This window comes from Eublepharis macularius, chromosome 8 (genome assembly GCF_028583425.1).
Source record: "Eublepharis macularius isolate TG4126 chromosome 8, MPM_Emac_v1.0, whole genome shotgun sequence".
Classification (NCBI taxonomy): domain Eukaryota; kingdom Metazoa; phylum Chordata; class Lepidosauria; order Squamata; family Eublepharidae; genus Eublepharis; species Eublepharis macularius.
Genome location: NC_072797.1, coordinates 100,403,086 through 100,425,606, shown reverse-complemented (window position 1 = coordinate 100,425,606; position 22,521 = coordinate 100,403,086). Strand labels below are relative to the sequence as shown.

The window sequence follows — 22,521 nt, the reverse complement described above, 5'->3', positions numbered from 1 at the left end:
TTCTAATTTTAAAAGAAATAGTTTTAAGAGTAACAATATAGTTTCAATTAAAAATTTAAAATGAAGTACAAATACTTAGGGGCAACATACCTTCTTTGTTGAGCCATTGCTTTCGTTGTCTATAGTGAAGAAGTTTGTTATGAACATAAGGCAAAAGAAACTTGACACACCAACTTTCCACCCCAAGTTTGTTTTCTACCAGGACTATAGGGCTCCGGTTGTATTTGGCTTCTGGGCAGGGAATTAATCCAATTTCATCACTTTAAAACAAAAAGGGAAGTAACAATATAATTAGACAACTATTTCCTGCTTTCACCACATTACTAATAATTATTTTGTGTTGTTGATTGCATACACAGTGCTCTTACTGCATTGGCTTTGTGTAATCCACCTCAAGTCTCAATGGGGAATTATATTACATTACATTACATATATAAGAAGTAAAGAAACCAAAATGCATAGGACTAGGCTGTAAACTGATGTAGCCAATAAGATTCTTAAAACATTTCTATTTATAGTATATATAACTGAAGCATTAAAAATGAACCAGTGGCATATTTTTGCCAATCCATTTTGCAAATATAAGCTGTATTGACTTGGATATAAGTTACAGTGGGATTCATTTCCTCAAAAAAAGATGCTCAATAAACTGAAAGGATTTATTGAAAGTAATGTGTGTAGCTTGAGCTGTACATTATATAGAATTAGTATTACAGTTCAAGGAATCTTTTCTTTCCTGAAGGACAATATGCCATTGCCAGCTATAGCTCTCTGCTTCGTTAGTTTATCATGGAGATTTACATACAACAAAGATCTTAAACCTATCATTTAGTTTGATCAAAGAGAAGAAAACATTTCATCTAGTCATTTGTTTAAAAAGTGCAAAACAATTTTAAACAGGCCAGGACCTGAGCACACAAAACTGTCAGTGAATGCAAAAATTCTCTGCAGAATATTCTAAGAATCCCCTCCAAAACACACAACTGATCAGTTGGGGAAAAAAACTAGTGCAACCGGATTTTTTTTTATTTGAAAACTGAGCCATGTGGACCTATCCTGATCCAAGCCACACTGTAGCAGCCTATGACAAAATTAGATGTTACAGGACTCAGCTCTGGCAGCAAACAATGTTGGCTGAGTAGTGAGAAGGGTGTGTGTCCAACAATCAGCATGGTGCCCCTCCTGATAAGGAACAACCTTGTTGCCTGAGCTGCCAGGGAGAAGAACAAGGCAAGAGCCTTAGGCCACACCCTGCTGCAATTGAAGGAAAATTGTGTTATGCCAATAAATGTGTCTGAGCAGCAATTATATCCGCAGGTAATCATTTTACTTTTACTTTTCACCCCCCTGTTCTTAGATCATGGTCCTGAATGATAAAATTGAAAAACTTAAATAAAGCCCATATCTAAAAGCACCTCCCTTCAACACTTCTCTGCAGCCTCTAGAAATAGAGTAACAAAATAAGAATGTTTAAGATCACAATCCTCTAAGAGGAATGGAACCTTTTGCTTTAAAGTCGCCAGAGGAAGCATAGTCCATTTATCAAGGCATGGCATAATCCATTTCAGCGGAAACTGTAACACATAAGGATATTGCAAGAGAATATGTACAAGAGAGTTGACTGACTGGAGGGGGCAGGGGCATACCAATCTGAAAAGGGGATCCTTAACAGGCAACCCGGCAATACCGTTGAAAAGGGGCAGTTGAATCTTGACTGCATAAAGGTTCTGTGTAACTTTGGGCTAACCAAGCAGTCTAAATAAGAACGGATTTCGACAGGAGGACCAAGGCATGTAAGGGAGCATGTCTTCCGAGCATCAAAACAGGTCTAGCTCTTATCTTTGGCATAAATCAGTTTGGCCATGTTTTTTGCATTGATTTACAGAGGAAGAAGAAAGATCCTCCACTTTAAGATTTATAGGAGATAGCTTCTGTTTAAAAAGCGAAAGCTAGGGAGACTTATAAGAGTCCCTGAGGGTTAGAGTAATCATTTTACAATTATGTCAGGTGATATTAAACTTCATGGTGTTTCATCAGCCACTAAATCACATGGACTCCATTTTCACAATGTGTTATTGTAAACCAAGACTCTTTGCCTATTGCCATAGCATCCATCCAGATCCAAACCCCAAATTCATACAGTAATAGAACAGTCAACAAGTACATCTGGAGTAAAAGATGGGAAGCATTTCAAAAAGACACGGCAACTCAAACACCTCTCTCCTGCCCTTCAAATCCTTCCTCAGAACTCACTTTTTATATGAATCCCTTAGGTTTTCTTCCCATAATTAATCCAAACAAGTATAACCAGTATAAATGCATGTTCTTTTTCTGTTTATCATCCCGCCACCATCCTGATGTCACATTCTAGATATCTTATTGCACTCTGCCACTGATGGCACAATATAAATGAAAAATTCAGGGTACATTTTTATTCATGTGTAGTTGTGGTGCTTGCATGCAAATGGTTTTGTGGCTTTTATGAAGAGTTTTGAGCTTGCTACAGACACAAATGGCTCACCACATGGGAATGGCTATTTCAAGCAGCCTCCACATGGATGCCAGTAAATTTGTACCAGCACTTGAGAAGCTCTACGTTAAATTTATACCCAAGAATGTAACATTCTCCATTCTTGTAAATAGATGATATTGAGAACAAAGCCAAAGCAGAACAGATTGGGAGCTCTACATTATCAAGCAGAGATGCTAGTACTTACTGTTACTGAAACAGTTGCTTCAGAGTACCACAAAGTAAACAGTTACTGATTATGAAAGGCTGGGAGCTGAAATTCATGGTTAAAAAAGCCTAATTTATGACTAGTAAACTGCAAGTTGAAATGGATTGAGAAAAACGAAACAAAGCACCTGCCAAGTAACTAAAGACAACAGCATAGGGCCATAAAGCAAGTATGTATCAACAAGCTTGAGCCACACTTGTTCTTTTTTCATGGAAAGGTGACAAACTCTACCAGACAAATTATTAAGATCTCTACTATTTACCTCTGCTCAAACATCCTTGGCACAACTATGTGGCAGTTTTCTCTGCCTTTCAATCAGACTTGGAATAGCAAGCATATTTCTTCAATGCTGGTTTAATGTTGGAAGACAAGAGAAAGTTCCCAGAGATGATTATTCAGATCTATTTAAAAAGTTAAAAGTAGTGCTACAAAAGCTGTTTGCAGCATCGCTGAGCAACCTAGACAGAGCACAGAAAAGACGGCAGAAGGGCATACATGTTCTCATGATTATCCAATGTTACTGTTTTATCAATGTATTTTTATCTGTATGTTGTAATCCGCCCTGAGCCCGTTCGTGGGGAGGGCGGACTATAAATTTAATAAATCATCATTATGCTTCATGCATTTATGTTTGATCCAAATTAGAAAGACTTTTTTGGAGTGACCATCTTACTGAGGGTAAAAAACACGCATGCGTAACATTACTACATGTTACTTTGGGGAAAGTCTCTTATCTCTGACAAGGTGGTTTGCCCTACTTTAGTCAGAAAAAAACCAAACGAGCAGAACATGTAAAAAATGTGAGCTTAATGTTTAATTTATAAATGCTTCAGAAACAGGAATAAAAAAGTTATCTTCCTCTAAAAAGATTAAAGCAGTACTTGAAAGCAAGGTGAAAACCCAGTAAAAGAGACAATGCCATTCAACATGAAAATACCACTTGAAAGAGATTGCCTTCTTAAGGCTGCCGGCTTTGTTTATTGCAGAGGTATATGTGCCAGGATCCAGGAGCTGTGGACCTTTGTGGTGTGCACATGCAGTAATAAAAGCACAATGTGTGGGGCCACTCCTCACCCACCAAAAAGAAACAAAGCAGACGTTTCCTAGGTCTCATCAGCATCTTTCCATGATGTACAAAGAGCAAGGCTATCTTTGATCTCAAGCCACAAAACATCTTGTAAATCTAATTTCTACCACTCCCCTAAAAGGACACAGACTTATTTCTGCCACCAGTGAAAAGCAAAAGAGTGCAGGAAACTTTGCATCTTAGTAAAACTCCAGAAGTCACTTCTGCAGACTTTCAACAAGAACTGTTTTATCACCTTGCCTAACAGAAATCGTAATGTAAAGTTCAACAACCTGCCCAAAATACTAAATTCCTTTAAAACTATTTTCCAACCAATGGCAAATATATGCTTCGCATTAAAGTAGATGATATAGTTTTCCTGTTTTACAAAAAATAGGACACTGTAAAACACAAATTACTAGTAATGTAACTTCAATATAATAATATTTAAACTCTGCACTGAAGATCACATCATATTAAGTCAAGGAACAGCAATGCATGATGCATATTCACAGCACTTTTCTGTGCAGAACCTTGTATCTATAACAGAATTAACATAAGCCTGCTTTTAGCAACTGCATTCCTTGTATGACTACATGGCAAGAACTACTTTATTGTTGTAGAAAAGAGCAAGAGTCCAGTAGCACCTATAAGACTTAACAAAATTTGTGGTAGGGTATGATCTTTCGTGAGCCACAGCTCACTTCTTCAGATACTTCTTCTGTTGCCCCAGTCTCCTGGGGGTTTGCCCTGTTACCCACTGATTGCTGGCGATTGGCAGGTGGCAGCAAGCCCCCCAGAGATCACTTGCAACTTGGAAAACCATGCATTGGGCATGCTCCCATGCTTCACTGGGGCTAATTTTGGCCCCAAACAGGCAGAATTTGCACAGTGCAAAGTGTGGGAGCACACCTGTGGCCAGCGTGATGATGTCACTTCCTGGAAGTGTGTCATTACACAAGTGCTGGGAGAGTGCACATGTAAAAAGCAACATTCACAGAGCATGAGTTAAGTGCCAGGTGCTCCCCCTCCCACCTAGAGGGTATAGGAACCTGGCAACCCTAACTAATAGTACAATTTTAGGCAGTTACCCCATCCTAAGCCCATTGTTCACTCCTTTAAGCTCCTAAAAAGTTTACTGCTGAAAACCTATTCACAGCTGTCTTAATGATTTGCAGCACAGCCTAAGGCAAATTATTCCCAGCTGACAAGAGGAGCAACCCAGCTTTTTTCTTAAGGTTTCTCTCCTCCAGTTTTTGCATTTGGCCCAAAACCTATCATCACACCCAGATAGTCACAATTCAGCAGTTAATGGTTTGCCCTCGTGCTGTAGGATCTGTTCTCATATTTCCATGAATCTTCTATGGAGTTTATAATACCCATTATTATATTCTTTATCCAGGCATTAAAAGCAACAATTTAAAAGAAAGGCTTTCTAGATAGAAGTCCTATATAGGAAAAAAAAACTTATAGCGTGCCTATTTTGTCTCTAACAATCGGAAAAGGAGGCTTGAATGGAAAACCTTCCTATACTGTTCCAAAGACTTTTTTTAAAAAGCCATTATGGGTTGAAGGTGCGACATGTTCTGTCATGGCTTCTTCAGCACGCCGATGCGACTCCCTGTAAGTTACGTCTCAACTGGTAATACACGAAGGCTACAATCCTTCCTGTATTATGACAGTAAGTCCCCTTCCCAGTAAACCAGAACATGCTTGCACTTTATGCTTTGCTTTCCTTTTGCAACCGAGGAGCGCTGCCAGTCCCGCCCCCCCCCCCTAAAAAGTTACTCTCGCGGTGAGCTAGTGGGAAGAGGGCGGCTGGCGCCCAGCAACTTTGCCGTGCGCCAAGCAACTCAACGGCGCCTTGTCCGGAAAGGCTTAGCTCCTGCCTCCTTGCCCCCGTCCGCCACTCCCGCCCGCAACAACAGCAGCCCGCACAAGAGAGGAAGGCGATCCAGAGCCCGCCGCCATCTCCCTCCCTGGCGCTGCTCCACTCACATGTGGGGGTTGCGCTTGAAGGCGTTGTTGATGTCCTTCACCACCCGCTGCACCAGCACCGCCACCTCCTCCGGGGACTCGGCCATCTTCGGTCCCCGCCTCCTCCTCCGCTGCTGCCGGCCGCCGCCTCTGCAATTACTGTCGGCGGCACCGTCGCCCCCACGTAAGGCAGGCCGGGGAAAGCGAAGCGCATCCGGGTCAGCGGCCCCCGCAGGGCGGAGCGCGGAGCTCGGGGAACCGGCTGCTCTGAGAAGGAGGCGCCGCCTCCTCGGTTCCTTAGGGGCGAGGCGAAGATAAGCGAAGGGTGAGGCGTCCTGCTGGAGCGAGACAAGCGGCCAGAGGCGGCTTTGGCTTCCCTCCTTCCAGCGCCTCCTCTAACCCTTCTCTCCCGTTTTGGTAATGCCCAGCGCAGTCTTAAACTAAGCTCCAAGCTTTCTTTAAACCCCGGGACTTCACCGGATTTAAAGGGTTGCAGCATTCCGCTGCTAGTTCTCATTTTCCTTTCAAAGATATTTGACGAAAGAAATGCAGCCTGGTTCTAATAATAGTTTCAAGCAGGCTTTATTTAATTTAGTAGGATTTAACTAGTAGGGCTAAACTACATTAGGTTTTTCCTAGGATGTTGCTGGGTCAAGCTGAGAGAAGTGTTCTGAAATACTGAGTTTTCTGGTCGTGTGGGGACCGATTTATATGGCATGTCAGAGGGCTCTTGCCTTTTTCCTGAACAGAAAGGATGATATTTGCCCTATTGGGGGCTCTGCGAGTACTGATGGGCCACACTTTAGCCTGGGGTTAGCTCTTTTTTTTGGTCAAAGCGCCCCAAACCATGCAACAAGAGAAAGTATGTGTGCTAGCAAACAGAATGGGTAAAGGGGAAGGTTGTTCTAGGCTAGACATTCTTGGAGCAAGGGAAGTCCCAGTGGCACTGCCAGCATGTCAGGATTTGGACTTGGCTGGTGGTTGTGCAGTCTGGAAGGAGATGATAAATGTAAACCATGCCAGCACTGCTGCCAGTGCTTTACTTGCTTGGACAGAGATGCTGCCCTGAATGCCAAACAAAATGGTCTGATGCAAGGGCTCCCAGCTTTTTTGAACCTGTAGGAATTTTGAACTAGGCTGGCAGGTGCCAGTATAAAATGGCTGACTGAGGAGGTGGAGCCAAACCAACTCACTCAAGAAGATGGGGTATGTGGAATACAGACAGACAGACAGAGAGGGAGAAAGGAAGAAAGAATGAATCCCAAGGGGGACTCCACACACACAGAGAGAAGAAAACAACATGGCTGAAAGGGGATAAAACACAGAGAAGACCAAGGGGTGATAATACACCAACAAGCACTGAAAAGAAGACCAAAGTGAAAAGACCCTTTATTTGTATGAAGGTAACCAGTCACTGGTCCCTTCACAATAGCCCCTTCTGCTTTCCTGAACCACATGATCTGCCACACTGCCCATGGGCACCATGATGGGGAGGCCTGGTCTGGTATGCTGCTATTGGAGTGCTTGTCAGCAATTGCCTACCTCATATAATTCCTTTTCAGGCAATATATTTCTGGCACTCCTATACTGCACACTGGGAGAATATGCGATGCATGATTCTCTCAGTACACTTGACCACCATGTCTGAAATGATGATCAGCTTTACTGTGCACAACCTGAAAACTAGATTTTCAGGGTATATGTTTGCACATACTAAAGCTGCAAAATATGCATGTTGTCCTTTTTAGACAAAGCAGTAATCATGCATACTGAGATGACTGCACTTAGCATACTTTCCTGGTTTGTGCAACAGAAACATAACAGCTCAAAAAGATTTCTGTGTTTCCCAAGTGGAGAAGTTAGGTTCTCCCAGTAAGACTGCAATCCTATGCATATATAAATGAGTACGAACCACTCAGTGGAACATTCCACTGACTTTATGCTTTGGGAGTAAGTCCCAATGAGACAGGAGCTTACTTTCAAGAATAACGTTACAATCTCACTTCAGTGTCAATATCATGGCAGATGGCTAATAGTGTGGTACATCTAACAAACAACACATTAAGATAGATCTGAAGAAGTGAGTTGTAGCTCACAAAAGCTCATACCATACCATAAATTTTGTTAGTCTTATAGGTGCTACTGAACTCTTGCTCTTTTCTACAACATGTTAAGAAGCAGGAATTGGGAAGTGCAGTTGCTTGTCTTGATGATATTTGTTTTGTTGACAAGCATATTTTGCTGTTCTAATGTGAAATGTGATTTTTAATCTGTTTGGACAGTCTCCTCCATATGTACATGTTCTACTTCTGTCAAGTGAAGAAGTTGCATACATGTTTTCATATTGCTGTGGTTTCAATAATTTTAGAAATAACACTTGTATTTCACTTTATTCAGATGAGTTGTATTCTCATTTGCTCTATATAAAATACACTTGAAGTGATTTATAAAATTATAGTGCAATACTCGAAAAAACACCACCTACACCCCTGACACAGAGAGGAACACAAACACAAAACAAGCTTAAGTGACCCTATCACATGAGGAAAATGATTGAGCAAAATGAGACTCAGCAAAAAAAGATCCTGGTGTCCATCTTTATTGTAGCTAGAGAGATCACCCTGATCAAGAATAGACAAGTTATTGTACAACAGAGGTAGTTGGATTTTCTCTTCCTGCCATATGCCTTCATAATAACAATTTCATTTTCTGTTGCAGTAGGGCCTTTTGCTTTTCCTTGCTTTTCCTTTACCATTAAATTTTTTCCCCCTTATTTCTTCCTTGCCCAGTTTTTCCTTTTGTTTAAAAGCATTGTTGACTCCCTCCTAGAAAGAGAGTAGGAAACCAGACTAGCATTATTGTTTTTCCCAGTTAGGATTGTGTTCTGATTATGTGACTCAAGTATAATAGCCTCAGTTTCATCATTTTAGTTTCTAGGAAGAATTCAGGTTTGATTTGATCTAGAACCCATTTGTTCATCTTTTTTGGCAGTCTATGTATCTATAAAGCTCTCCTCCAACATCACATTTCAATTTCAGTTTTCTTCTTGTCATCTTAATTCACATCCAAGCATAGTCATGGAGAATTCCAAAATATGAATTAATCTTGGTCTCCAGTAACATTTCCTTACACTTAAAGATCTTTTCTCATTCCTTCATGGCTGCCCTTCCAAGGCCCTTCCAACAATTTCTTGGTTGCAGACTCCCTTTTGGTTGATGATAGAAACTCTTTAACAATTTCGATTTCTTCATTGTCAACCTTGTGTAATTCTTCAGTAGTTCCCTTATTGATAAGTAAATGTTTCCTACCAAGTTGTACAAGGATTCAAACTTACTACCTCTGCCTGCAACAAGGTTATCCAGGGTCAGAGGGGAGTCCAGGAGTAGTTCCAGATCAGAGTTGCCAAGAAGCTGGTGGGAAAATGCCCCTTTGATAGATGCTTAATGTGTAGAAATGGGTAAGCGCAGCTTTTCATGACATGGAGTTAAGTAATAGCCCCTTAAATCACTGCTAATCCTATTCCAGACTGTAAGCATTCAGGACAGAATGTTACTTTGTTAGTTACTTTGTCAGTTTGCAACATTTCTGTTATATCTGGATTAAATTTCAATCAATTCACCTTCACTGCCTCCAGACAGTCAACTGGAACAGAGAGAGAGAGAGAGAGAGATCTGATTGCCAGCTATATATGGATGACAACAAACTGAATTTCTGAGTGATTTTCCACGACAGTTTCTGTTGTGCATGTGTGAGGGTATTGTGTCTGTTAGTTGGGATTGTTTGGACTTCTTCAGCCCCTGTAACTGAGTAGTTGAAGAGGACAGAGTTCAGTCTTGGTGTTATTTGTGTTCTGAGACAATAAACTGAGTTATGTTTAATGCCTGTTCAACTTTGGTTCTTAACCCTACCAGATAAAGGCCTCTTTTACATTTCTGTTTTAATCCAATTGTTACCCAGACTTTATTGCAAAGCAATTTAGGGGTGGCACTTTCAAACAGCATTTCCATCTGTTTATGAATTGCTGTGACCATTTCAAACAGTGCCACTTTTTCTGCTGCAGGAAGAAGCTACACCCCTCTCCTGAGCAGCCAGGACTTCTGTATTTTTTTTTTAAATCAGCCCCAAAATATCAATATAGCAATAGGTGTAGCAGGTTCTCAAAATCCCCAGCTTTCATTTTTTAGAAAGTAAGTCCTTAGCCCTTTCCATTGCAGAGATATGAGGGAAAAGGCATCTCTCTACTACAGAAGGGGCTAGAGACTTTTTAAAAATGAAAGCTGGGAATTCAGAGGACCTGCTAAACCTATCATTACAGTGCTATATCGCTTTAGAGCTAATCTATATACATGTTTTAAAAATGCACTGGAATTAGGCTGGGAAATAAAAAAGTGGCACTGTTGGAAGCTCTATGGATATTTCAAACAGTACTCCGCAGCAAACAAAGTACATTGAAAACAGGAAAACGTGGGGGGTTTTTAAGGCTCAACCCTGCATTGTAAATGGGTCACAAGTGGTTTTGTCGAAATGGTAAAAAAAAAATCTGTTAGCAATTAGCAGTAAAACTGAAATAGCACAAAAACATCTACTAGCAACCAACAGCCAAAATTGCTTATAAAGGCTGTGTGAAAAGGGGCCCAGCTGTTTCATGTAGATGTTAAAAAGGATGTGGAACAGAATGAAACCCTGCAGAACACCAGAGGCTAGAGGCTAAGGAGTAGAACTGAAATCTTCCTGCACCACGGAAGCTCAAGTAAAGCAATACTTCCCCATTGGGCTGCTCACCGTGATACTATGGTTGATTTGGAAGGGCGCTCAGTGGAAGAGCATCTGCTTTGCATGTAGAAGGCTGCAGGTTCCACATCTTCAGTTAAAAGGATTTAGTAGTAGATGGTGTAAATGACATCTGCTTCCATGGTGCAGGAAGATTTCAGTTCTACTCCTTATGACATCTCATTATTCAGGGCAGTTGTAACAGAAGGGAAAGACAAGAAAAAAAGGCTCCGCCACAAAATAAAAAGTATAAGGATTTTCCTTGTGGTGGCTTTTATGTTCTTTCTACTTTGAGAATACTTAAATTCAGGGATAGAGAGAATGATTGTCAACTGCAGTAGAATAATCCTGAGAAGAGATTATGTTTATGGGGATTCCCTACAACCCATGGTAAAAGTATCCAGCATAGCTCCAATAAACTTTACACCTTGTGCATCACCTTACATTTACCCTCTATATTGTTAATCCAAGGACTACCGAGTGCTTCCTCTGCTCTCCTGCAAGGGATCTGTGTGTCCCGGTGGGTGCTGAGACATTTGGACTATTGCTGACATTTGTGTTTCCAGTGGGAAGAATCCGTTCTTTCTTCTTGCTTCCAGAATACCAGTGGTGCAGCCGGACCCCCTGTGTCATTTTAAATCCTCATACCCACTCAGCATTTCACACTGGGTGCTAACAAGATCAGGGATATTTCCACACAGGGGTGGGAAAAGTTGTCCCCGCAGTGGAAACTGTAGCAAGCAAGATGGAGGTGAGCAAGGACAATGGTCCGTAAAACCTGTCCCTGAGTGCTTCCTCTCATGTTGCTGCAGAAGTAAGTGCTGACCTGATAAAATCGTTCCAGCCTGCACTAATTTATCCGTATAATTATTTATAGTTGCTTGCCTTCTGTTTAGAGGTCATTGGAGAAAAGGGGCCTGTTCGAAACATGCAGCAGGATGAGGAGGTAAAATTCAGAGCAGTCATGTCACATTCTTAATCCTCTCCCCTGTAAAAGTGCTCTGCAAATTAAATATTAGCGTATCATAGGATTTATCTCTTGAGTAAAAGTGCATAGATTTAGACTGCAAAGCTACAGCCCTATTCACTTGCAAATAAGCCTTTCTGAGCACTAAAGGATTTACTTCTGAGTAAATATGCTTAAGTTTGGTGTGCTAGTATTGCTGAATGCCATTTAACACTGGATGAAGCATAGGATAGTGGAAATTTATTTCAAATCCAGATACTCCTGGGTTTAGATACTGGATTTCGCTTCTGTGCCTTTTTATTATGATCTAGTGTAGTTGTGTGCATACAGTTATAAGTTAACAACCTGAATATACCCGGTTGTGAAGTGATATAATGCATATTAGAATGAAATTTTTTTAAACTTTTAATTCAATATTTTTAAAAGCAATTTATTGAAGCATGTCCTTTTATTAGCTCAACAAAACAATTAAAATACTTTAATACAAGAACCTCCTATACAGTTGGCAAGCCTATGGACAGGATATAATTTGAACCAGGGCAGACTTTTGACCTGTTTTTCTATAATACTAAGTAAATGAGCAGTATAACTGAACGCATGAAGAATTTCTCCCTCGCCAATGAATACAGCTACATATTGAAACCCGAGGGCTTATAAACCTTTCAGGCAGACCTCAGGTTCAGAGCCTCTCATTTTATAAATTAAAGGGCAATATAATTGTCTACGAGAAGGCATGACAAACTTAAACACTCCTTTGTTTCCCCTACGAAACTTACAGTTGGGCTTTATTAAAACTTCCCGTCCCCTGCTAACGCTCTGAGTTGAGAAAGCTGCTGTGGCATCTTGGGAAATGTAGTTTTAGCGCAGCATTCATGAGCGCAAGGCTCACAGGGATAGCCCAACAAAAATAGTTCCGACCTCGGAGCGGAATGATTCCAAAAGTTTCTCCTAGCAGAGTTTATGGTTTCTATGGTAATTATAATGCGTTCTGAAGTATGCTTGCACGTTCTGGGCTACCCATTAACAAGAGTTTAGATCGTGAAGGGCTTGGAAGTTTGGGGAAGTACTTTTAATAGTATTTACTGGGGTTGGGTGTTGGGTGTGTTGGCATATGAAGTGACTTAAACAGAAGTGGGATAATGTCTGCTGCTTCTTACCCGTGATAGTCTACGGCTTGGTACTGACTGAGGCATTTCCTGGAGTTATGATAGATAAATAAGCGTTTGAAAATGGAACTAGGCCCTCCAGATGTGATGCAGCGCAAGGGAGCGCTGACTTTGCGCTCTCACTTTGCCAACTATGGAAGACCCACCCTTGTGTATCGCTGGTAAGTAAAAAGTATTGTTGACTCGTCTGTGTCCTACTGGCAAGGCAGAGCTGTGCCCTCACAATTTTATCTCGCTTTGTTTTTCACCCTTTCAATCTAAAAGTTATAATATTCGTAAGTTTCTTTGATTTGGAACAACTTCTGCGACTGAGAAGGCTGGACTATTTTGCTTATTTCCACATTAGGTTTAAAATCTCATTGAGACCACCAAGGAAAACCAGGGTCTCTACGCAGAGGCAGGCAATGGCAAACCACCTTTGAATGTCTCTTGCCTTGAAAACCCTACATGGTCGGCATGTCATTTGCAACTTGACAGCACTTTTTACCAGCTTACTGTTTGATCTATAATACTGCATATTATTTGCTCTTCTTTTTTCAGTGTGTGGGCATTATTCATTACTGATCTTTCCCCCATTTAGATTTCTTTAAAACATCTTTTGTGTCTTGCTGTGGTCTTTGGACAAAATGTTATTCAAGCTGAATCCTGAAGAAGTTCTAAGTAATTCCCACAGATAGAAATATGACCATTTTATGCCTGTTATGTTCTGGTGTGATCGATATGTGTTTCTTTTAATAGTGCCCATAATCGTTTAATTTCAGCCAACACCACTTTATTTTTTTATTTAAAGGCACCAATACAGAGAATCTGAACCAAAGGATTATAACATACATGAAATTCCCTTGGGCTCTAAAAACTTATGTCGTTCTACCTACTGGAGACTTGGAACCATAAATGAAGTAAGAAACTCATCTCTTTAATGTGATAGAAAACAGAAATTATGTGGCGCCTTAACACTTACCAAATTTATTTTAGCATAAGCTTTACTTACTTCTTTAGATGGCTAAGATGAAATTAATATTTCAAGTGAACATTTTTAACCACAATCATGGGGAAAATGGAGAGAGACAGCGTTATGTAGGAGAGAGGAGGAGTTGTGGCATGTACAGTTTTGTAGTAAATCATCCCAAATGAGTCTGTGCTTAAGGAACTGGAACAGACATGGTTGTTATCAATGTATGTAATTGTCAATGTGGCCCCATCTGTGGATAGTTACATGTGGAGATGAGAGCCATGAACAGACAAGACAGATCTTTCTACAAACTTGAGGAAAGCCCCAGGTTTGCAGAAAAATCTGTAATCTTAAAAAAATAATGAGGGGTTCAACCCCCCAAAATAACAGAAGCAGTACCTATAACTTTAAGAAATGAATGTTATCTGCAGTGGCCACTATAGGGGTCATTAGGCAACCACAACAATATTGACAACCTTCAAACCTTGGTTTCTGTCAGTAAAAGGCAGGGGAAGGGAGCAGGGCCATTTCCAGGCCTGTTTTGGCCTTTGAGATGGGACTCACAGGGCCAAGCCCAGCTATAACCACTGGCAGATTTGGCTGCTCACTCACTACTATTCAATGGAAGCCACCACATGAAAGCCAGTATGGTTAGAGTTTCTGACTGGGATCTGGGAGACCCAGGTTTAAATTCTCACTCTGTTGTGGAAGCTCGCCTGATAACCTTGGGCTAGTTACACATTCAAAGCCTAATTTACCTCATGGGGTTTGTTTGTTTACATTACTTACAGTCCATCCTTCTCACTGACACTCGAGACAAATTACACAGTGTAAGTCTGGGACTTACAAATGCAAATGCAAAACTTGCAGAAATATGATAACAAATATGATATAGAGCTGAAACAATGCAGAAACAAAGCATAAGTAAATATGAAATATTAAATAGTGCAGAAATTACCTTGTACTAACATACATAGAACAAGACAGTATGCAGTAGTATAGTCTTTAGTTCCTATCTTTAGCAATGCATCTCTTTGAATTATTTTCTTACAGAACAGCTCTCCTTCCTGATTAAAAAAGCCTTTATGAACATTTCAGCCTTCCACAGTTTGTGGAAAGCCAGGAGAGTGGAAGCCCTCCTAGCCTCATCAAACAGGCTACTTCATAAGGAAGGAGCCATAACAGAGAATGTGCACACATGAGCAGTTGTTGATTTTGCCCATTTGCAATCTGGCACCTACAGAAGGCCCTGTTCAGATGAGTGAAGCTGCCATAGAGCGTAGGGTGAGAGGTGGTCCCATGGATATGACGGACCAAGGTCATGAGGTGCTTTGTATATAATAGCTAAAACCTTGAATTGAGCCCAGTAACCGATAGGAAGCCAAAAGAGTGATTGCAGAATGGGAGTGTAATGATTTTAAGTAAATGTGTGTGTGTATTGTCGAAGGCTTTCACGGCCGGAGAACAATGGTTGTTGTGGGTTTTCCGGGCTGTATTGCCGTGGTCTTGGCAATGTAGTTCCTGACGTTTCGCCAGCAGCTGTGACTGGCATCTTCAAGGTGTAGCTCCAAAAGACAGAGATCTCTCAGTGTCACAGTCACAGTGGCACACTGTGACACTGAGAGATCTCTGTCTTTTGGTGCTACACCTCTGAAGATGCCAGCCACAGCTGCTGGTGAAACGTCAGGAACTACAATGCCAAAACCACGGCTATACAGCCCGAAAAATCCAAAACAACCATCGTGTGTATGTGTCTTTAGATGCTTGGTGAGGTATAGATGAAGAGTGAGGGTGAAGGAGAGAGATGAGTGAGTGATATGATTGGTTGATGACTGAGAGTGTGGGTGGAGTGAATGCAATTTTTAGTTACTGAGGGAGAGAAAAGATTCAGTCAGGGTAAGAGAGAGGCAAGCTGTGTGTAACCTTTGCACGTTTAAGCATTTCTGTGAAAAATATTGAGTCTGGTTTTAGCAGGCAAGCTGTGTGCAGCCTGAGCTTGTTTATGTTGTCTGAGAGAAATATAACCTGGGTGGAAGCCTGAACTGTGTGTTTGTGAAAGAACATTCAGTCAGGGAAAAGTGGGCAAACTGTGTGTGCCTGAGAAAAGGGCTTACTTGTAACTGAGAGAGAAATTAATATCAAAATTAGACAAACTGTGTGTGAAGCCTTAGAGAAGATCTGTGTGACTGGGTTTAAGTAAAGTAACTTTAAGAATTGAGAACTACTCCTGAAACCATCAAGTTTTAGAAATAATATGGAACCAATATGCTTCTTATAAACACAAAAGTTTACTTTGTTTTTTATATCCCAGAGTATCTGTCATTCCTATATCCCATTCCTATCCTCAGGGCTACATAGTACCAAGAAGGGGAAATTTAAATAAAGTATCTTGGAATATAATATTCCTGACTGCAACAGTCTACCTAGAGGGTGTAAGAGAAAGTTTAAAGGAAAAATCTACCCAAGAGAAAGAAAGGGTTGTAACAGGGAGTAATTTGCATGCTCCGTCCAACTCCTGATAATAACTAAGCTGCACCAGTTCTGCACCAATTGGCATCTGCAAGTTGACTTTGAGGGGAGACCTATGTAGAGTGCATTACAGTAGTCTAGTCAAGATGTTACCATTGCTTGTATCCAGGTGGCCAGATTGGTCATGTCAAGGAAGGGCTAGACTGACAGAAGTGCTGAATCCTGTATAATGCCTATGTTCTTAACTGAGTCTGCAAGGGTCAACTGAACCCCATCAATAGCAGGGAGCACAATGTCCTTCAAGATCTCTGCCTTCTCATCAAGCATCACTTCTGTTTTTTCTGGGTTCAGTTTCAATTTGTTTGCCTTCAGCCATTTGACTACAGCTGTCAGGTGGCAATTCAAAACCTCTACTGCATCAAGAGAGGATTTGGATACAATGGAGGCAAGGAGAATGATGTGAACTGCTTAGTGACCCCATTGTGGAAAAAAGTGGGGTATAAATGAATTACTACATATAGCTGAAGATGGTAGTTTGGTTGGTGGATGGGAAAGAGAGAAGGAAGCAGAGAAAGGTGAGGAAATGTGGTTTGCTAGGTGGAAGGGAAAAGGATGTAGTGTGGGGATTGGGATATGGAGGAAAATGAGGAGCCCCACTCAAACCTAGCAGCGGGCACTGCATAAATAGGCCCAGTGGTTGGTATGATGCAACTGGGCCTTAGTTGTCCCAGGTAGAAGCTGTCATGGGGAGGGAAGGAGGAGAAGCTACAGACAGGGGGGCAGATAAAGATGGATTGACTGGTGAGTGAGAAGGAGAGATGGGCTCAGGAAAAGGAAAGATGCTATGGGAGCAGGTCCCCCCCTTGCTGCTTGTACGTAATGATGAGATGGGTTCCAGTTGCAGAGAGATAAGTTAAGTCTGCAAATAAATTCCTTTCAGATACTGAAAGAACACATCTCTGTTAATTAGCGAAGAATAAAAAAAGATGGAATCAGATGTACTGCTTGATAGGGTTGCCAGCTCCCCTTATTCTCCTGGCAGGAGGAAGGGTGACCCAGCACTCACCTTTAGAATGTTCTCACGGGCACACAAATGCTTCTGAGGCAGCATGATGACATCATTTCCGGGAGTGACATCATTGGGCAGGGCCCAAGAGTGCTCCCACACTTTGCACCAGGCTGATTCTTAAAGAATTGGTCTATTTAGGGCCCAAATTGCCGTGGCGTGAAGCTCAGGAACAGTCCTAGGGACTGTGTGATGATGTCACTCCTGAGAGTGATATTGTCATGCTGCACCAGGAGCGTGCCTCAGGAGGCCCTTTCCTGCACCTTTTCCCCTCTCTGACGAGGTGACTGGTAGCAGGGGGCAGAGGCTGGGAGCAGAGGATTTCCCTGCCCCCACTGGGGGACCGGCAACCCCAGACTCATGCAAAGGGCTTGTATTAAGCCAATGGAATGTTTACTCCCATGCACAGCTTGTGAAAGTCTGTCAGCCTACCTTGAGGTTGTTCATAATTTTTCATCAAACCATCTGAGGAGAAGTAAGTGTAAGACCAATCCAGTACTTGTTTACTCAACAGCAAATTTCCATTTGGTTGTATAGAACTTACATCACAGTAAATATATACATAATTTCAGTCGTTGGTTTCTTTGCGCTCACAAAGTTTCACAGCTCTGTTTTTGGTTATCCTAGCCAGCAAATCCTAGTCTTTGAATTTCTGTTATGTTTGCCTCATCCTTTTGTAAGTTTAATTTTTACTTTTATTTATAGTACTTGAAAATAATGCATATACTCTCTGCCTTCTCTGTCTGACCTTCATACATCTGATAAATCAAGCACTAACCTTCCAAAGGCTGATATCATCATAATATCTGGGTGAATTAATGTTTAAGATGCCACAGAATTTGAAGTAAATATATTAGAATTTGTATTGGTAAAATAACTTACTCTCTTTTTAAATTCTTGCCCTAGTTTCTGAGTATAAAATGCATTCAAGACTTAACTCTAGTCATTTTCTTCATTGTGATTATAATTACCACAATGCAGGCCACATGCTTATTATTCATCTTGCATCTTGCTTTGCCCCTGAAGACCTCAGAGCAGCTCACCTGTGGTTCCTAGTGTCTTGTCTCCCATCCAGGCTACATATAGGACCAGATCTGCTTACATATGCATATATTGCTTCACTTGTACCCTGTTTCATTAGAACACTATTTTAATAATCAAATAGTATGAATTTCAATAATAGAACCATATAAGCGCTGGTCACATGTAAATATTTAATAGAGATTTCATAAGAATTCGATCCTGAGTCCTATAGGATCAGCAAAATCCTGTTCAATAAATTATTCAGCTGGGGAGGAAATATAAAAACCTACATATGTTTATATAACCTATCCCTGTGCTTTCTGTTGGGCTAGAATTTGGGGAGTATGTTATAAATATATAGAAAGCAAAAGATGAGATTGCTTTGACTAGGGAGACAAGGAAACTGGAGTAAATGCCAGTTTCAGTCTCCTAGGACCATCAAATGGATACAACCTTGTTAATGCTCTGTATGGTTCGGTAGAAATTTGATTGTATACAACATATACAGCACAATCCTGGTAAGAGAGGCCGAAAGCACCCTGGAAGCCAAATAGGAGTTAAATCAGTGTACCCTGGACATTGTAACCCCCTCTACAGCAGTGCAGCAACCCGCCGCTACTCTGCCCAGGTTCTCTGCCGGCACTCAGCCACAGTAGCTGGGCATGAACATAACTGGGGTGTAAGTCCCTGTGCCAGCAGGCCAGGGGATGGCCCGGGGGGTGGGGGGGCAGGATGCAAGTTAGTCTGCTCCCTAAGCTGTTTTGTGCATGGGAACACCACCTGCAGCAGCAGAAAGTTATGCCACAAAAAATGACAGCGTAGCCCATAGGCGCCCATTGTGTGGGGAAAACTCGCCCCCCCATACCTGGCCCCACCTGGTGGAGCATAGGATACCAACTACCATGGTGACCAATCTGCTCACTCTCTTGCAACAGCTGAGCCCCGTCCTTGGCAGCCAATCAGTCCCCAGCCCTCCCTACATAACCTCCAGGGTACCCATGAACCCAGGTAAGTAGGGATGTGGCCAGAGGCTGTGCCTGAGAGCCCTCTGCCATGGGAGGCGGGAGAGGGTACTCATGGTGGTGGGGCAAGAGTGCGCAGAAATAACATTGCAAAATTCAGGGTGCACTTCTCACTCACACATGGAAACAGTGCTAAGTCCAGAATGTCTGACCAACAGCCACCACCCAAGTTGCCTTACAGGTTATGCATCTCCTAAGACCTGACAGGTAAGAAGGAACAGAGGAGCTGGCTACCCCAGCTTGCCCATTCACACTGACTTACACTCACCCCTCACCAGTGCCCCCCAATGGTGGCCTCTGTGGTTGAGGCTCACCAGTGGAGGGGGTGCAGTCCATGCCTGCCAAAGTGACAGTCACCCTGGGAGCTGTGCTTGATGCAGCTGTTTTTTTTGGGGGGGGGGCTCCTTGCAGCCCATGTTCAAACTTCCTCGGGTGGGCTCCCCACCTTGGGCAGAGAAGAGGAGGCTTCCTGGAAGATGGCATCCTGAGCAGACACACCAGCGTGTCGCTCCTGCTTTTATCCGGCTTTAAGATAAGTGTCTATACTGAACTTTGTGTTTTGATAAAGCCGCAGTTTGTTTGGGCAGAGAAGAGAGCACAGGGGTGGGGAGCTTCCCCCCTGGGGTGTGTGCACGCAACGCACGGACTGGCCTGAACCCCCTCCCCCAGATCATCCTCGCCCCCGGCCGCCACAGTGATCTGCCTGGCATCTCAGACCCCATTTGTGCTGAGGGGGGCTGACAGCTTTCCCCCTGCACATGGGCAAGTCCCTGTGTCCCACCTCATTTGCCTCATCGCCATGTGATGAGGGGCTAGGTGGGACAGAGGCAGTATGCAGCAGCAGCCCCCACAGAATCGATGGACCCCCCCACTCTGTTCGGGGTCTGAGCCAGCAATGTGACAGAGGTGCCTGGTGGATCCTTGGGGCTGCTGATTCCCTGGTGGCCCAGGCCAGGGACCAGCCCCAGGGATGTGCTGTGGGGGAGAGCTATTGTCAGCTATGGGTGTGCAAAGAGGCAGGGAGGGACTAGTTGTCTGACATCAACTTTATTGAACAGCCAACAGTGAAGAGGATGTCTGGTCAAGTGTTGCCAACCCCAGGGGGGAAGCTCCCCACCCCTGTGGGGTTCTTCTCTTTACCAGAGATAGTGGGGTGTCTAGACAAGTGGCTTCCTGCCATCTTCCTGGTCTGACTGGGAGCATTAAACAAGAGAGTACTAAAAAAAAAGAAGAGGTGGCAAGAGGTGCTTTCACATGGAATAGCAGTCCAGGGAGATCAGAGCACGCATGTGATACTGCAAGCACGTGTCAGCTGTCTTGCAGTACTTGCTGGATTAACAGTCCCAATTGGACTGCTCCAGGTAATCCAAGGGCTGCTCAAGCTTGTTGAGTCTTCCACTCCTGGTCTCCCTGCCCATAATCACCAGAGGATCCTTCTGGTTGCAGTGAGCATCCCTCTCTTCCCGGCCTGGGAAAGCTGGCTAGCAGCTGTGGAAGGACACTGGGCAGCCACAGCAACCACCAGAGTGGGATCCTTGTGGGCATCTCCCCAGCAAGTAAGGGCCAAGACCAGTTATTGCCAGGTCAATCCCCTCATCTGCTTATAGAGATTCTTTGCAGCAGTGGGGGAGGGGGGTCAGGCCTGGGCAGCAGGCCACCCCATTTGCCCTCACATGAGTGCAGCCAGATAAGAGAGACCAGCCGTGTGAAGTAGGCTATGTTGTGCCGGGATGGGAGGGTGTCACAAGGCATGCCCCCCCATGGTGAGGGTCCAGCTACATAGGCCATGTGGGGCATTTAGGTGCCCCTGGTGGAGCTGGGGTGGGTGCTGGCCTGTAATCATTCCAATCAGTGACAGGAGCCACCCCTGCAGCACTGGGGCTCCCCTGGACAGCTTCCCCTTGGCTGGGTGCCCCGATGTGGGTGCTGTTACCACAGGGCATGTGGTTCTCAGCTGTCTGCTCTTTGGTGGGGGTGGGGGAATGGAGGTGTCGACGGGCAGCTGGAATCACATGCATTGGCTCTGCCTTTGCTTGCCTGTCATGGGAGTGATGCAGCCATTGGGGGATGTAAGTTGGATTATCAGTAAAACAACAGGGCGTGCGCCTACTGCTGAGGCCCTGCCACACCTTGCTGGGCTAAGCTGCTGGCGTTGCTTTCCTGCTAAGTCCATAGGGAGCAGACAAGTGGCACTGCAGGTATGTGGGCATGTGAGTGCCGGCGGTGTGGTGGGCCTAAGTATTGTACTGTTAGCCTTGGTTGTGATTTTCAGTCTCAAAGATGAATTATGGCATGTTTGTCTAGAGAAGACAGCTCTTTATGCTTAATTTGATTTACTTCCTGCTACCCAAGAATTTGATCTTGTAGTAGAAAGAGGGGAGGATAGTAACGTAAAATACATATTTTTAAAAAACACTTTCATGCTAGTTGGTTTAACTGGAAATTCCTGCAGATGCTTGCATTACAGAACTAAAAATAGCATCCAGATTTCTAGCCAAGTTCATGGTATATGTGTATTTGTTTGTGGAGAAACTAATGTTTTTAAATTATGTTTGTTGCTTTTTTACACTGCCTCTAATCCAGCTGAAATTAGTTCCTAAACATACTATTTTTTTGCAGCATGGCAAAAAAAAAAAAGATTTTCTGGTGACTTGAAAACAAATAGATTTATTGTGGTATAAGCCTTTACATGAAGCTAGAATGGTTAGTGGGTAAAATTATGAAAAATATGGGGTCAAAAGGCCATGAAATGCAAGAAATATAGGCTGTGAGATTTCTTTGTAAAACTCAAATGTATTCAAAATGAGCACAGTGACCATTCTATCTGCAGTAATTGATAATAGCCTACCTGGAATGATAATCTCTCTAGTTTACTAAAATGACTGACACTTGAAATGGCTGGCAAATGTCAGGTCTGTATCCAGATCTTGGGGAAAATGTCTTGATAGATTTAGCAGTTTCACATGGAACCCTATTTGAAGATTTTAAAAAAAATGTTTAGTTTCCATCAATAATAAAGTGTTATGGGAAAGAGAAATATTGTCCATTTTGTTCCACAAAATCAGTGGTTCAAATGTCCCTTAGCCAATTCAAAGAAGAGACAGATGCAGAGTCCTGTGAAAGAAGCAAGTCTGCTACATTTATTAAACATGGAGGAACGTTAGTTACATAGAGAGTAAAAGGATCACTCGTGCACCACGTTCATCAAAGCTACAATAGCTGTGCAAGATGTTTTATACCCTTTTATTCATTTCAATATTGGGGGTCCCATTGGCTCAAGCCTAATTGTGACCCTCCTGGCTTTT

At 42.7% G+C, this 22,521-nt stretch overlaps 2 protein-coding genes across 3 annotated transcripts in view; one reads left to right on the top strand and one right to left on the bottom strand.

Annotated features, from left to right (window-relative positions):
* Window positions 1–5,943, bottom strand: part of PTAR1 (protein prenyltransferase alpha subunit repeat containing 1) — a 37,247-nt gene extending 31,304 nt beyond the window's left edge. For both annotated transcript variants that reach the window (XM_054986488.1, XM_054986489.1), the window contains exons 1-2: window positions 5,803–5,943; window positions 91–260 (exon numbers count right to left, since the gene is read on the bottom strand). In XM_054986488.1, the coding sequence (XP_054842463.1) occupies window positions 91–260; window positions 5,803–5,888 (256 nt within the window). In that variant the 5' untranslated portion in view covers window positions 5,889–5,943. The remainder of the gene's footprint in view (window positions 1–90; window positions 261–5,802) is intronic.
* A 6,564-nt stretch (window positions 5,944–12,507) lies between these two features.
* Window positions 12,508–22,521, top strand: part of CFAP95 (cilia and flagella associated protein 95) — a 35,414-nt gene continuing 25,400 nt past the window's right edge. Inside the window, exons 1-2 of the mRNA XM_054987040.1 lie at window positions 12,508–12,845; window positions 13,475–13,583. Coding sequence (XP_054843015.1) covers window positions 12,748–12,845; window positions 13,475–13,583 — 207 coding nt within the window. The 5' untranslated portion in view covers window positions 12,508–12,747. The remainder of the gene's footprint in view (window positions 12,846–13,474; window positions 13,584–22,521) is intronic.